This window comes from Vollenhovia emeryi, unplaced genomic scaffold (assembly GCF_000949405.1).
Source record: "Vollenhovia emeryi isolate VEMERY1.0 unplaced genomic scaffold, V.emery_V1.0 DF939154.1, whole genome shotgun sequence".
Classification (NCBI taxonomy): domain Eukaryota; kingdom Metazoa; phylum Arthropoda; class Insecta; order Hymenoptera; family Formicidae; genus Vollenhovia; species Vollenhovia emeryi.
Window position 1 is genome coordinate 1,956,236 of NW_011967212.1, and position 16,089 is coordinate 1,972,324.

General features: G+C 46.3%; 2 protein-coding genes across 2 annotated transcripts in view; both read left to right on the forward strand.

Moving 5' to 3' along the window:
* LOC105565314 (collagen alpha chain CG42342) overlaps positions 1-1,862 on the forward strand; it is a 154,033-nt gene extending 152,171 nt beyond the window's left edge. The window contains exon 7 of the mRNA XM_012018399.1: positions 1,683-1,862. Within this exon, the coding sequence (XP_011873789.1) occupies positions 1,683-1,862 (180 nt within the window). The remainder of the gene's footprint in view (positions 1-1,682) is intronic.
* The window catches only part of LOC105565295 (collagen alpha chain CG42342-like), a 48,322-nt gene that overhangs the window by 22,050 nt on the left and 10,183 nt on the right, over positions 1-16,089 (forward strand). The window contains exons 5-12 of the mRNA XM_012018376.1: positions 3,502-3,590; positions 4,412-4,501; positions 5,270-5,314; positions 5,947-5,973; positions 6,585-6,620; positions 7,823-7,927; positions 8,567-8,611; positions 9,427-9,489. Coding sequence (XP_011873766.1) covers positions 4,472-4,501; positions 5,270-5,314; positions 5,947-5,973; positions 6,585-6,620; positions 7,823-7,927; positions 8,567-8,611; positions 9,427-9,489 — 351 coding nt within the window. The 5' untranslated portion in view covers positions 3,502-3,590; positions 4,412-4,471. The remainder of the gene's footprint in view (positions 1-3,501; positions 3,591-4,411; positions 4,502-5,269; positions 5,315-5,946; positions 5,974-6,584; positions 6,621-7,822; positions 7,928-8,566; positions 8,612-9,426; positions 9,490-16,089) is intronic.

Consider the following 16,089-nt stretch of genomic DNA (forward strand, 5'->3'; position numbering starts at 1 on the left):
GAGTAGTTTTTCACGTCGGATTTAAATTTATATACGAAATTTCCGAAAGTGAACGCCATCGTCGGCAATTCCCGAGGAAGCTAACGATCTCCTCCGACATGTTTGCAAAAGAAAAATAGGCCCGAAATTCGCCGAGGGATCCCCGAGGTATTTTTGATCGGACCACCGTGTAGATATTCGTCGCGTTCGCCACTGTCCTTTTTGGGACGATGGGGGCGATATCGAGCGCTTTTGACAGCGTGCGTGTGCGTGTACGTGTGTCTGTGTGTGCGTGTATAGTTAGTGAGTAGTGATCCTCGGCGTGTAGTGTACGTAGCTTGTGTAACTAATTTGTGTTTATGTAGCGAGTAACACCACCCCACTACTCTTCTCCCCCGTGTATCGGTTCGATTCACTAATCACTAATAACCACTACCCCCGGCTTGTTGTTGTGTTGAGGTTCTCGCAACCCTATCAACCGGCGATCGCAAGCGCCTGCAGGCTGACGCGTAAGTATTCAAGATCCCGTCAAAGTATGTAGCTTACACTGTCGCGACCATGGTGTCTCTCTCTCTCTCTCTCTCTCTATGCTCATTTTATGCGCGATATTAATATTTGTATCTATTTTTATTTAATTTTTCTGTCGATCCTACTCCTCGTTCACCCTCTCTCTTTCTCTCTCTTACAGCATTTCTCGTGTTCTCGATGAACCACATTTGCGAATTACGATTATTATCTTGTGAATTTTTAATAAAGCTTCTTTGTGTCTAAAGAAGAAAAGGGCAAATGCGAGCCAGCCGCTGAAATCAAGGCGCGATATATATTTCAGTCGATGTTATTTAACGAGCTCATATACGTTTTCAATCCGTGTTTCGGATCATCTTCAGTGAGACAGAAAAAAATAGTAATGTAATAATTTTATGAAATTATTAAATTATACCCAGTGAAATGTGTATACTGCGCTCGCATTTGCCCTTTTCGTCTTTAATATTGTTTTTATATTGGAACCTTCACCAGTTACCTATTGTTCTTCGTTCTATTATGTTAATAATATTTCGTTTCGAGTTATAAATCAAATGTAAATATTGCCACGTTACATCATAACGAGGCGTGTAAATTGAAAGTTTTTATTTCTGTGTAATTGCCAATATATAACAAGTCAGAATTTATGAGATACCTTTTTGCGTTTTGCGAATACGAAAGGAACCTATTAAGCACAGTAGGACTGGCTCTACAGGTTGTAATTATGAGGGGAGACTATAAATCATAGATGTTATCGTGCGGCACGAGAGAGAGAAAGGGATACCAGTAGTCCTCAATTTTCTACTAAATTTGAACCCTTACTAACGAATCCTTCGTAGTCGCATGAGTATTAGTAGTCGTTGTCTACGTCACCGAGTCAACACTCGTTGAAACCGCAAGTGTGTTTAATTGTGTAGTGCAGAAGTAGCTGGACGATCTTGGTACGCGAGATATAGAGAAGGTTCTTTCGGGGGACGAAAATTGCGAAGATTTCGCGGACTGTTTAAGGTACCGTGATCGTCCGAAAAATTGACGTAGATCTCGAGACACCATCCTCTCCTCCTCTCCCTCCTCTCTGAAAGAAGACAGATTAACGCTTCGTTGTAGAAGCAAAGATGAAAAAGAAATTGACAGCGCACATGGAGGACCTGGTTGGATCTGACCTTGCAGTGTCATTGTAGGGTTTCAAGGGTGAGAGCGGTTTGGCATTGGCGAGGGGCGTCCCCGGCCTGCCGGGTCCGAAGGGTGAGCCCGGCGAACGGGGTTACCGGGGCGATAAGGGCGCCATGGGAGACCCGGGTTCACCAGGTAGATTACCACGAAAGCCATTCTACCGCGGCGGGAAAATTGGCGGAGGATAAGCGCCGAAAAAAACGACCGTGTCCGCCCCCCTATTCCTCCCACGGAGGTTCGCGTTTTCCCCCGTGCAGCCGCGCGAAAAATCCGAAAATTACGGGGATTCGTGTAATCTCTTCCGGGACGACGGTTCCGGCGCCCACGTCTTCTCTCGTAACATAATACGCGATCGACGACGATTAACACTGCCAATCAGATTTACCAAGTTTTTTTGTTTTCTTTTTTCCTAATTTATTTTTGTTGATATTTTATGAGTTTATGTTTGATGAGAGGAGCGTTAAGAATCACGGCGTATCGAATTTCTCCTGGGAAAAGTGGACGGTCAAGTATTCGTCGTACGATTCGTTTAACTTTAGCGGATTGTCAGTGGACCGTCGCGCCTTGTCTCGAATACTTTTGCATTATATAATCGTACGAAACAGTACACGGAGAGGATGTTCTCTTAAAATTAACCCTGGAAATCACGTAATCGTGGCATTGTGAACAACTTTACGAGAGTTTTTTCGAAATTCTACCAGTAAAATGTATGGTAAAGTTTCGAAAGAGTCGCATAAAATTCTTCGAAGTGCCATGTCCCACGATTTTCAGGATAAACTTTAAGAAAAAATTCTCTTCGTGTAGCGTCTTATATAGTTTCACAGTATGTGCGCGAGGTGAACGTGAATGTTAAAAAACCGTATTTGATTATGCAAACATACAGAGAATAATGCGGGTCCACTGAACACGGGCGCGAGATCAGTTCAGATTTCCTGTTTAACTTTCCGAAGATATGTAATAGCGGAACGATTCGAAAAGTTCCCTCGCGAAACTTGAAAACGACCCCGCGCCGATCTCCGGGGGAAAGAATTCGAAGGCTGTGCCCTCGATTCTCTTCCGGGCGTAACGCGCGCCTGCTTCGCCTTCCGTGAAAATTTTTAATCAAAAGTTAATAACGCCGATCGTCCGTTTAAGGAAATTAAATATTACTCCGCCCCACATCGAATTGGATTTTTAATTAAACGTTTGTTTTCCAAAAAGGTTATCGGGCGAGCGATTTATCATCGCTGTTCGCATTGCCGCGCGTTTAGCGGCGAAGGCGTGACAGTCTTCTGACGAATGCTTTTCGTAACGTCGATCAAAATATTGGCGGAGTATACAAACGGTATTAGTGCATTGACAATATTTCACTGACCGCCACCTCAAAACCGGCATGCAAACCAAATACGTTGAAGCACGCGAGACTCGTGCGAAGAATTGGTAAGCCAGATTTTTCTTCGTTGCTGGCCTATTTGGAAAAGGTTATTACTGCCGTTAACAAAAAATAATAAAAAATCCGCCTGTATTTAAAGATCGACTTAGATCGACAATAAACATGGAGTGTCCGCGGGGTGTCCCACGGGTGAGAACCATTCTACCGAGGCGCGATAAACACGCCGGAAGTATTCCCGGCACGGGGAGCCGCTCGGGGCGAAATGAGAAGTTGGGGGCGGAAAAACGACGGAAGAGGAAGGCGAAGCGGGCAGTGCGCGAGGGGGTGGTTTTCTTGTGGCGCGCGCGTTTGCGGAATTGCGGGGCGTCATCGATCGCGCTCTCGCGCGCGAATTAATCTAACTTCGGGCGAGCCCGAGCAACCGGGCGGCTCACGGCCGGCAAATTCGCTTTCAGGGCCCAAGGGAGAGTCGGGACTGCAGGGCTTGCCGGGGCTCAACGGAACCGACGGCGATCCTGGTATCCAAGGACCCCCCGGATTACCGGTAAGTGGGACGCAAATGAGAAATGGTTCCCCCAAATCTCCTCGTCTCCCACGCCCTTTAGGACAATATTCGGGAGGCCGTTGCGTGCCACCGTGTTTTACCAAGGTGGCGAAAATTTCATATCCCTTTCTCGTCGTCGGGCTTTTGCATAATGTCACCGGCGTAATTTTTTTTTAAGTCCCAACGATTGTTGAAACAAGTTTAGAAAACGCGAGGGAGAAACTCCCAAGAGAGTTGCGGGAAAATAAGTTCGTAGCATACATTACGTATTGTTCGCTATATTTTTCACCGCCTCGAGATTTAGCGTCACTTCTTTCCAGTGGCATTAACATACCATTTACGTAATTGATACATTTTAATGTTGTCAAAGTAAGCGAGTGCATTATTACGTGAAGCTGTTTTAGTCCCGTCAACAATAACTAATCGCCGTGTATTTTGAGGATTGGCTCGAATATCTCCTGCCGCGTTTCCGCGCGACTGAATTCTCGCAATATAATAAGCGTCGTCCAAACAAGCATTGAAAGAATATCAAGCGTATTATTCAAGGATACCTTCGTGATATATTAAGTATCACAATACATTTGTTAAATGTCAAATATCTCTTTCATCGCGCGCTAAACTTTCGATACACAATACCTGTAATATCATATCGATGCAACTCTGATCAGTTGCAATACATAATGTATAATGTTACGAATATCGTGTATTGAATCTAATTAATACACGCGGTGTTACGTAACGCACGGAGGTTTTTTTAACGGAATTAAGGAAACACGAGCCTGTAACATTTCATGTACGTCGCGTCCGTCCGTTCTTTTCAGGGAATATCCGGACCTAAGGGTGAAAAGGGCGACTATGGCGACATTGGTCCCCCCGGCCTTATGGGACCTCCGGGTCTACCCGGTCCACCGGTACGTAGATGCGGCCTTAACCCTTTGAAGCATGGTGGTAACCTTCGTTACCACCTCAACTTCCTTACTTTTTGACCATTTAATTTCTAGTTAACGCATCTAGGTCGGGTTTCTTGCATTTTTTGGGTATCTTAGCGATAAAAGAACATAAAACAAAGTTGAGTAGTCTTTAATATTTATTGTAAGTTTTATAATTAAACAGCTATGAAAAAATCACCAAGCTTTTTGAGAATATTTCTTGAAAATTTTATACAAAGGGGGTTTTCGGGGTCGCTCATTACAAATCTGATGTCAGACTTTCGAAATTCAAAATGACCGACCCAAAATAGCGAATATAAAGTACGTGAATTTTTTAAGTTTTCAAGCATTTTCGTTTGATTACGGTATTTAGCTCTGGGTGGTGCCAAGAACGAATAAATTCTAAGAAATGATCAAATTTCAATTTTGCGTCCGCCATTTCGCGCGCGCTATTTTTTATATTCTATAAGAATTTTCAACTGGAATTCCATGGCTCCTAATAATATCTAAACAATGTTTCTTAGCATTGAATTACAGTTGAATGATGTTATTTTTTTTAAGTCTTGAATTCCGCCATTTTGAATTATGAAAATCTGATGACGGATTCGTAATCGGCGACCCCCAAAACCCCTGTATACAAAGTTTCACAAAAAATTGTTCATTAGAAAAATGTATGCTTCAAAGGGTTAAATGCCATCGCCTCGACGAATATTATCGTAATTATTTTGTCTTATGTGACTCTGTCGGCAGGGCTATCCTGGGCTGAAAGGCGAAAAGGGAGAAAAGGGCGAATCGGTGAGTACGTTTGTTAAAATTTGCCGCGTCCATCGAGGTATTTCGAAAATTAATATATCAATATTTCTATTAAATAAAGAGAAGATAAGAAACAAACTGATATAACATAATGAGGTAATAAAGGATGGAATGTGATATATAGAAAGAATTATACGATGGAAGATACACAAGAGATTATATATATAGGATTTATATACACATTTTTGTCGAATATTTTTATCCGTGCGCCATTTTTAACTGTATTTTTATTTTGTCTTTTTAATATCGCGACAAAAGCCGAATCGCGTACACAATATTCGTATGAAATATGATCTACCGGAGCGATTTCGCAGAAATTAGTTTCATGCAGGATCCAATAAATTTAAGCAAGATTCTATTATCGAAGAATAATACATTTTTTTACGGACGGTTCGATCAACGCAGCTGCCGCGATTTCCGATTGATCGCGAAGCCGATGGCGCATCTTCCACAGATGCCATCGTATTTTCATCACAATGGCTTCACCGATTCGCAGTTTCGGTGCAATCGCGATAGCATCGAAACTGCGGTTTCGGTGCAGACGTGTGTCAGGCAGAGTCTCACGATAAAATGAATTTCTTTTCATGGCCGGGACATCCACTTTCCACCCATAGAAGTACAAAAAGCTCAGGCGAAGACAGGTATGTGACAGTTTACAACCGAGAGAGTATCTTCGTGTCTTCATTCTCGATCGCGCGACAAAAGCGTCGCCTTCGATCGGGGAAGAATGCGCGAGGGAGGATCCTTAAATGTTACATCGATTAGCGTGCAACCAGTGAACTCTATATTGGAAAACCTATTCTTGAAGAAGACAGAGTGAGACAGACAAATGGTTCCCTGTCTCTTAGTAATTCTGATTGATCAACGATTTTCTATCTCACCTGTATAAGGTGAGATAGAAGATCGTTGACTAGTCAGAATTACCGGAAAGAGACAGAAATGGGAACTATTTGTCTGGCTCACTCTATCCATCTTCTTCAAGAGGGCGATAGGTCTTCCAGAATAGTGGAGTCCGTCTAATCAGAGTCTGGCCAACAGGCCAGTTTCGACAAAATGATGCGAGAGAGAAAGAAATATGCGTCATGTAAAGTGAAAGGGAATATATTCCTTTCTCTCTCGCATCATTTTACTGAAACTGCCTGTTGGCCGGACTCGGATTAGAGGGACTCTATAGAATAGCATAGAGTTCGCTGCATGTAACATGATATTAATGCAACATGTATGAATACGGCGAATGCACGTTTGTTCGCAGGGAGACGGCACGTTCGAGATGAACGCCGGGGAAGTGGTAAGTTGTCTCGCGAATTGTGTCCGCTATTTACGCGCGATTTACGGTAATGTCCGGTTGGTACAAAAAACAAATACGGCGAACAATATCACTTCGCTTCCGTATCGGCTGTTCGAGCGGGTTTAAAATTTTCGGTCGCGTCGCCATTGCGACATCGACTTTGTGCTCCGTTATGGGCTGTGTTTTATGTAGTTATGTAACCCTTTGCGACACGATTTATGGGGATTATAAAGCGATTCGCCCAAAGCTGTAAAAATTGTCGAACGGAGCCCGCTTTTTCCACCTCGATTTTACGGTACGTTCATTCGTGTTAGAAGTTTTAGAAATTCACAAACGCACCGCCTGTGTTTACTCTTGGACAATTGAAATCGGAAATGTACAGCTGATTAATTTTAGAACCAAAATTAAGTCGCTGCGGAGGAGCGACCGTTTTTTCATCGGTACACAGAGAAAAGGGTTTCTTTGGATTTAGTATTCCTATTTATTTGATCGAGATTTATTTCATTGAAACAACATATGCTTATACAAAACATTATTTGTTTGAATAAAAATTTCGTTGTTTCGTTCAAATAATTTCTATTATTTGATGACTAAATAATTATATTATTTGGCGCCCATAAAGTCCGGTGCTGCCACTAGATGGCCGCCGAAATCGTAAGTAAAATTACGGCAGCCAAACATACACTGAGAAAAGTCTTAAAAATTTTATTTCTGGCATATAATGTTGATTTCACTGAAATAAACATTATATGCCGCAAATAAATTGTCAAAAATTTATTCTCAGTGTATAAGAGACTGCGCCAGCAGACGCAGTCTAATCGTCTAATGGCCTATTCTTTATAGCTGAACCTAGTGTACTAATTCAATGTTTATCCTTCTTGTTCTAATGAAGAAAACAATTATAATGTAGAGGGAAAAAGATGTATGTATGTACATTTTTTCACATATTTTCTATCAAACGATAATGCTTGAATAAAACCATAATATTATTTAGACCAAAGAGAATGTACCTTTTGTTTCAAAGAAATATTTTATTTCAGACGAAGATATATGTATATTATTTCAAATTCAAACGAATGATTTGTTTGGACCATTTCAAATATCAAATTTGTTTGGATGCAACAAAATTGATGAAATCCAACGAAATCGTTTTCTCTGCGTAAGCGATCGCTTTTAATTCACGGGACACTGTCGATGCGCAGATAATGGGCCCGCCCGGACCCCCAGGACCCGCTGGTACCCCCGGACTACAGGGCCCACCCGGGATCAAGGGTGACAGAGGACACGATGGCGCCAAGGGCGATCCTGTCAGTAACCATTATCTATATTTGCCCGCGCGTGTAGAGTATAAAAGCGCAGTTACACGCGTTCGCGTCCGCGCGATGGAAAACTAGTGTTGATTTCTCTCTCCGAGACTGCAGACGTCGAATAACAGAATCGATCTGTTTGCGTCGCCTCGTTTCGCGCGCAAAAACCGTCGTGAAAACCTTTTACACGTCAACTATAGCTTCATATTTTTATTTACCTCCGCCATGCTATCACTGAATTTAGAGAACGTAGCCCGGCAACGGCGAGCCCGGCTATGATCGCAATAATAAATGGCATTATTTTTTCACGTTATTAGTTTTCCGTTGCAGCGAACAGAAAGTTCGACTGACGCGACGAAAAAAATGATATCTCTTCTTTTGTCTCGCGACGATTAAAAATAAACCACGAGTCGACCTAGGTGTTTCGTTACGCTCGCGAAATGACGGTAGAAACCGGCGCGGACGCGCGTAGTTGAGAACCCTCCGAACGCATGAAAGATCGCGTTTGCTGATGTGACTCTCGAGGCGTGAAGCTATTCACGCTGGTGATCTTTGAGATCACCTTTTTGCGCGCGCGACAACATCGCGATGCGGACAGGCCCGTTCTCACGCGCCGCTCTCTCTTTTTTCACGTTGCAGGGAGAAAAGGGTGGCAAAGGGGATCCTGGTCCGATGGGACTGCCCGTACGTATTTTCTCTCCAGATTACACACGGCATGCCCGCGCACAAATATATATATACATGTATTTATATATACACACGCACACATGCGTAGCCTTAAGCGCGCTCTAAAAAGGAAACGCGAACACAGGACGCACAAAGGCAGATAGAACGCAGACGGGGCCTCCCGAGCGTTCTCGGGGGAGGAGAAAAAATGCAGTGTCCTCGCCTTCGTTTTTTCTGCAAAAAAAAATCGCGTTCCGAAAATTCCGAACGTTGCGTTGTTAGCGTCAGCGTCCCTTTCGGTCCGCTTTCCGAGTTTCCCCCGCGATTCATCGATCGCACTCTCTTCGCGCGGAAACGGGACGGCGACGTCGCCCGCGAGCATTCGCCCTTTGACCCGAAAACGTGACACACGAGATTTCTCTCCCCCGCGCCTTGGCGGGGAGAAACTTGGGACCGAAAGGGTCGCGGGGCATTGTGGCGCGTGGTGTAATTTATAACGAATTGGACTTTATCGGCAGAAGTAGGTACACACGAGAAAGAAAGACGGGAGGAGGCGTGCGCACAATGTTACGAAGGTATACGCAATCTCTCTGCATGACGAAAAGAACGAATACGATTACAAGCGTTAGAGCATACGTCCTGCACATCCTCGAACGCCACCACCACCACCGCCACCATCACCGCCTCCTCCTCCTCCTCCCGCACGCGCGGCGGAAAAGTCGCGCGCTTGATCCACCACCCGCGACCACGTGCGAGACCCGCCACGTGGTCGCGAAACCGCGCGGTACGGACGGCGAGACATGCTGATGGGCGTTCTGTCTATCTACTTTCAGGGCCCCATGGGACTGAGGGGAGAGTCCGGAAAGCCCGGGGATTCCGGGAAACCTGGCGCCATGGTAAGATCGCGGACCTCCCGCTCCTAACGTCATCGTAACTTGGCGTCGCTGCCGCGGAATTCGCTGATAAGCCGATAAGTGCGTTGACACGTTATCGCGCGACGCAGCCTGGCGTGCGTGCCTCTCGATCGCCTCTCGAGTACGCTTACTTCTGCGTGTACATACGATACCATACTAAGGGGCATATAGGGTAAGAGGGAGCGTCGACGAGTCGAGAGTGGCGATTCGAGAGGAGGCGAGCGGAAGCCAACGACGACTGCCGTTCGCGCCGTCAGATCGATTGGATCTCCGTCGTCCGTTCCGAGATGGATCTCTCGAGCGCCGTCGCGCGAGACCGCTGCGTTCGAGGTGTCTCCGACGCGGGGCGGCTCCACGTCAGCCTCCTCCGGAATCGAGGGTCCTCGCTCGCTCGAATCTCGGAGGCACGCGCGCGCGCGCGCGCGCGTCCCGCCCTTCTCCGAAAGAATACGCGCCTCGGCGTTTGAGGAGTCTCTTCGCGCGCGACTTCGCCCGAGAAACGAGGCCCAGAAGAGCTGAACGCAACGCAGCCTGCGATTGTAATTTTTCACAGCGTTCGCAGGCGTGGAATGGGATTCGATCAAAGTCGAGCGCCGACGCCTGGGACGTTGGGGACTACGCGGAAGGAACGTCTTCCCGCGGTTATTCGAGCTCGCCAAAGTGAAAATCGCGCCAATCGCGGCGATGTCGGAATAAAGCTGTACCACGGGCTGCATCCGGTTACTGCCTACGATTATTTTAGAAGACGGATTCTTTGACGAATTTCTAAAGGCGTATTTTCGGCGTAGAGCGCGTTGCTTCTTTAACTAAATCGCCCTGAGATTAGCGGCTGAGAAAAAGATTACAATTCGTCAAAAAAATCGCTGCTAAAATATCTTCCCCGAGATATCTCCATCCCTGTAACGTTCGATGCCGCGTATATCGGCGGGTGCCGCTTATCCTGCAAGAGAGCCTAACCAGATCGGGCGAGACGACGACGTTAATGATGAATCCGCGGGTAGAGAGACCGCGATAACCGCGTTTCAACGAGGTCCGCGAGATTTGGTTTGCGCCACTTTCCAGGGTGAGCTGCCCACGCTCGGTCCGCGCGTTAACGCATCGCCACCATCCGTCCTCTCAACTTACTCCGCACGTCGGCTCGACGGCAAACTCCGCTCGCGCCGACCGGAGAACAGGATTCTCGATCGCGCGGCACGAGTGCCCAGAGTCCGGCGGAAAGGTAGGAGCGATACGAATTTCGCCGTCCCCGCAAAATTCTGTATCGTCGGCGTATACGAGGAAAGAAAAGCGTGTACGGACACTTGTTCTCCGAGCAAGTCACTTAGTGTAAGCGCGCGAGGACTTGACGATCTCTCTATCGAACGAAACGTTAAGACGACTCTTGTGGCGTGACGGAGCAAAGTGTGCGTCGTTTCGTCGCGGGTCACGCATATATACGAAATACTCGTCAACGTTCTTTAGTAATATTTCATCTCCTCGAATCGCATCCGACAAATTTGCGTAGTGAGTTATGCATATGGAACTCGAGGGGCGTACTTGTTTCAATTTAGGACTCTCAGTTTTTATTTAGGATAAAGTATTTTTTTATAAAAACGTAATAAGTTGCGGGAAAGGAAAAGGACTGAACGAAAAATTTGACGGACAGCAGGAGATGAAGCGCGATCACCGATGACGCGTCTCGAAGAGTAGAGGTTTAAAGATGTATTGGATGGATTATCTCTTCCAAAAATTAATCCAGAATTAAAACTGGATGGGACACGAGCTCTGATTGACACATAATTAAGAAATTCATAAAATCATAGTTCGAGGTATTGTTTCAGGGTGTCCAGTGGTCAGGGAAATCTGGAAAACCGGGAATTGTCAGGGGATTTTAGAAATTTGAAAAAGTCAGGAAATTTTACGATTTATCTGAATTTTTTACATCGTTTCACATTTTTTTCTGCATAATTTAAAGCTTTTAGAAAACTTTTCTTTGGCTCTCAGTACACTAATTTGCTGTTTTGCTAAACGTCAATTTATTTATAAGCGTTGCTTTTTTATATTCTATAAAAATTTTCATCTGGAATTTAAATTCCATGGCTCCTAATAATATCTATATAATGTTTCTTAGCATCGTTGAATTACAGTTGATGTTATTTTTTAAGTCTTGAATTCCGCCATCTTGAATTATGAAAATCTGATAACGGATTCGTAATCAGCGACCCCAAAAACTCTTGCGTACAAAGCTCCACAAAAAATGGTTTAACAGAAAAATGTATGCTTCAAAGGGTTAAATAGTAATCGCAAAGCCAGCAAGCAAAATCGTTTTGAAGATTTGCGGAAAACATTGTTGAAGAACGCGGCAAGGAAAAGAAGGAATTTTTGTCATTGGTTTTTAATGACTTATTATTTGTCTGTCGAAAGTTGCCTCGAGACCTTGTGTTAATAAAATAGCAATATTGAATAATCGATAACTTTTAAACGAGCAAGTAGAAAAACTGGACAGAATTCGTCGTGACCTAGCAGCGTTATTAGGAATGTTAATGTTAAAATTTCACGACGATAGCACTGGTTGTGTATTATCTATCCAGTACATTCTTAATTTTCGTCTAAACTAATTTGACGAGCCTCGAGAAACAATTTGCAGTCTGTCCCTTGTCTGGCAAAATCTACTTTTCCGTTGTGCCTCTCCTGAGAGAATAATTCAGTCGGCTTGTACTTAACGAAAGCTCGCTCTCGCAGCATCGCCGGCACCTAATAATAACCCAGCCATTTATCACGATTCCTCTTCGTTCTACATTTCTTCGTAGCATTCCGGTCGCATTTCACGAACCATCAAAAATTCCGCACGGTTACGTGGGGCATTCTGCAAGATGTATTGACGGAGGGAAGAAAAAAAAGAGACGGAAGGGAATAAAAATTAAGGCTCCTGATCACATCGCTATTGTACTAAATTGTGACGTCAGAAGCGAGGAATCGGATACGATTCTTTCGCCCGCGGTTGGAGATCGAAGGATCGGAAAGATAAATGCAAAGAGCAGGATTTACATGGACGCGTAGGTGCCGAAAGTCCTCCCGATTACTCGTTGCTGGCGTCAGGATGGCTTCATCAGGTACATCGATAACGTCTCTCATCTCTCAGCGCTGCTCGATCCGGACGCGCGAACGTTGGACAAGAACGCGTTGACTGATAATTAAATTCGCTAAAAGCGGCTTCTCCCTCGCGCAGAACAGCTGGATGCGTTTTAAATCATCGCTTGCATAGAGCTTGCATAACGAAGCAGCAGCAGTAGTCGAGGCGTGGTAGCGAGAGAGGGAGAACGATGGGGAAAGGTGGCCGCGGTGTACTCGGCACCCCCTCACATTCGGCAGCGGCCTTTTACGAGAGTCGTGGGAAACGTTGGCGATATCGCACGAGCCATCGGCCGCGAGGAAATTTCACGTTCGCCGAACAGTGGTAAAACCGTTTCCAAGGGTCGGCCGCCGCGAATAACAAGTAGGAGATACACCGGTCTCTCGTTCTCTCTCCCTCCCTCTCTCTCTCTCACTCTCTCTCTCTCTTTGTCCGCTTTCGGCTTTTTCGCTACTATTCCGTCGGGTGCACTTAACGTGTGCCATCGATAGTTCGCGATATTTCCCCGCGAGACTCTAGCTGAGAAACACGGGGTGCGTGACGTTTTCATCAATAATAAAGTCGATATGCTCTCGCTGGCGATAAACTAGAACGTCAACCGCATAAGCGTTTGTGTGGGCGCGATTTAACGTTTACGGTAGTCAATAATTTCGACAAGCGTTTCTCTGCGACGTGGTCGACAAATTCCGTGTTAACGGGTTTCCCTTGTTCTCTTGCAAAAATATCTCGCGCGCAATGCTGACAGAAATGTGGAAGGGTAGGGAGGGGTTTCGATATCCGTGAGTTGCGGGAGTCGCGAACGATCGCGCGCAAAATTGGTAATTACCGGCAGGTAATCGCTCGGCCTAAGAAAGATCTCGTTCCGCGTACAAGATGTGCCCTGCTGAAGCGTCTTAAGGCCTGTGTCCACGGCGCTAGGGCCTGGTCTAAGTTCTAGTTCCGAGAAATTGCCGTAGGCAGTCGACTCGCAGCCTTTATGGAAGAGCTGCGAGTCGATCGGCTGCACATTTCACGAAACCAGGACTTGGACCAAGTTCTAGCGTCGCGGATACGGGCCTTTGAAGACCGCGGTCTCCTGGGAAAGTCGAGGGTGCTACTTTCCGCGGAGAGTCGACGGCTGGTGCGTCGCTCCGATCGCGCGGAAATTGACCGGTTTTAAAACTCCGCTCGCGGCAGACCCGGCGAAAAGCGGCTCGTCCGCGAACAGGAATCGGTAAGAACTTTCACGCGGGGACCCATAACAATGTTCACCCGGGAACCAATAACAATTTGATGAACCCCGCGTCGAGCCACGTGTACGTCGAGTACAGCATTTTGAGTCGTCTAAATCAACTTCCGCGCGGCGATCGATCGCGCGCGCACCATCCCCGGCGTCTAAAAATACAAGGAGCAAGGAAGAATCGCGAGAATGTACAGTGTAGAATAGACGGTGCTCTCTCTCTAGCTCTCTCTCTCGGCGCGCCGTCACGCAATCGATGTACCCGTGTACGAGCGGACTACTTCTAACACCTCATCCCTGTGTACACCCCCCGATAAATTAACGCAGATTTAGTGTTAAGAGGATAACTGGACGGGAGAGACTTGCGCGGGAGCCGAGATTGGAGGCTCCACGTCGACGACCCTATCCTGGCGGCAATTCTCCTTGTAAAGAGAGTTCACGAACGCGCCCACATATACATATTACAGTACACGAGCACGAACACGTTCATATATGTATACAAACGTTCTCACACGTACACGCGCGAGAAGCGCGTGCATACACACGTAGGAACGTATGCGTGAAACGAGAAACGCAAGTCGCGCCGAGATGCGCGAGTCGCGAGAGATGTTGTGTATATATAAATTATACGGGGCGAGTCTCAATCCTGTCGACGAGTGCGAATACGGTTTCTTCAGGGCGCCGGAACAGAGTCTTTCACTTTTATCAGACGACCCTCGCTCGCGAGCGTCCCGCGTCACCCTCGGCGGGGTCGGGTGTATGTGAATCGACGCGCGAGCCTCCGTTAATTGCCGATATCCCGCGGGAGGATATCCACGCTCGTACCGAACGCCCTCGCCGAAATCTCAGCGAGGCCACTCGCGAGCGAAGGGTACCCATTAAAAAGTTCCGTTTTAGTGCTCCGGATAGATCGCGAAAGTTCGCCGATGAAACTCGGGAACGCGCTGTATACTCATTTGTATGTGTATGTCTATAAGTGTAAGTACAAGTAAAAGGTGCATACACACACGTAAACTGCGTGCCGTGTGCAGGTATACACGCGCACAGAGGCTGTCACGCTGTGTCCAAGCTCTCTCACACACACACACTCTCTCTCTCTCTCTCTCGATCTCTCTCTCCCTCTCCTCGCCGCGGAGAGACTCGTTGACGAATCCGGACTCGAGAGCATCCCCATCCCCGTGACGAAAATCCGAAACGGAATCTAATTACGGATGTTACCTCGACATCCGAGATTAAAGGGTTTCCCCCCTTGAATGAGAATCCGTATCGGGAGCGGCCGATTTTTCAGGTAATTTAAAACGAGTCTTGTCTTAACGAAAACTTCAACTTCGCCCCGCCAAATATTTGATCAAATTTCCGCCCGTGCGAAAGTCGACTTGGCGCGGTAGTACGCGGAGGAGCCGAAAACTGGAGGAACGTTTCGGTAGACGCAGGAGAGACACTCTGCGCGCGCGCAGGTACACATGTACGTACCGTATATACGTGCACACGAGCACCCAGGCGTGTGTGTTGCGTGCGTTAATTGTTAAGGCGCTCCTCTTAAGCCGATCAACTTAAGGCGACCTAATTGAATGCGTATGTGAATACTGACTCTAACAGCAGTTTTGTTTTACATTGTCCCGATTAATAAACAGAATGTGCATGTGCCTGTGTCCTTTGCTTCTAAAACTGCCTACCAGATTAATGCTTTCACACACGTGTAATCCAGTAACATAATCAGATATACCCGCTTCTTTTTTGCATTGTGCCACGAACTGTTTGCGATCCGGCCGGCCCGCCGGATAACGAGATCTCCGCCTCATCTTTCGTACTTCCGTTCTCTCTATATGTATTTGCATCTGTCTGCAAGTTGCAATGGAAAACGATTAAAGACAAGGAAGGAAGAAACGACCAAAAAAAAAATTAACACGTGTTAATTTGCTGCGACCACGACGGTGGCGTTAATCGGCGGATCGTTCAGGCCGGCGATTAATCTTGCTACCTTAGAAATAAGATCGAAAGGAGGGAAAAAGGAAAAAAGACGGTGGATAAAGACACGGAGACGCGAGAAGCGTCGACGCTTCGGTACGAAAAGTACGCTCGTTTTTTTTTCCTCTCAACTTTACTCAAGCTCTTGCTTTACCTTCCACGACGCCGACCGCCCTCGATTGTCAGTCTGTCCCCCCCCCCTCTCTTTCTCTCTCTTTCTTTCTCTCACTTCTCTCTCTCTCTCTCTCTCACTCTCTCTCTCGGTGTCGGCATTAATTTTGAT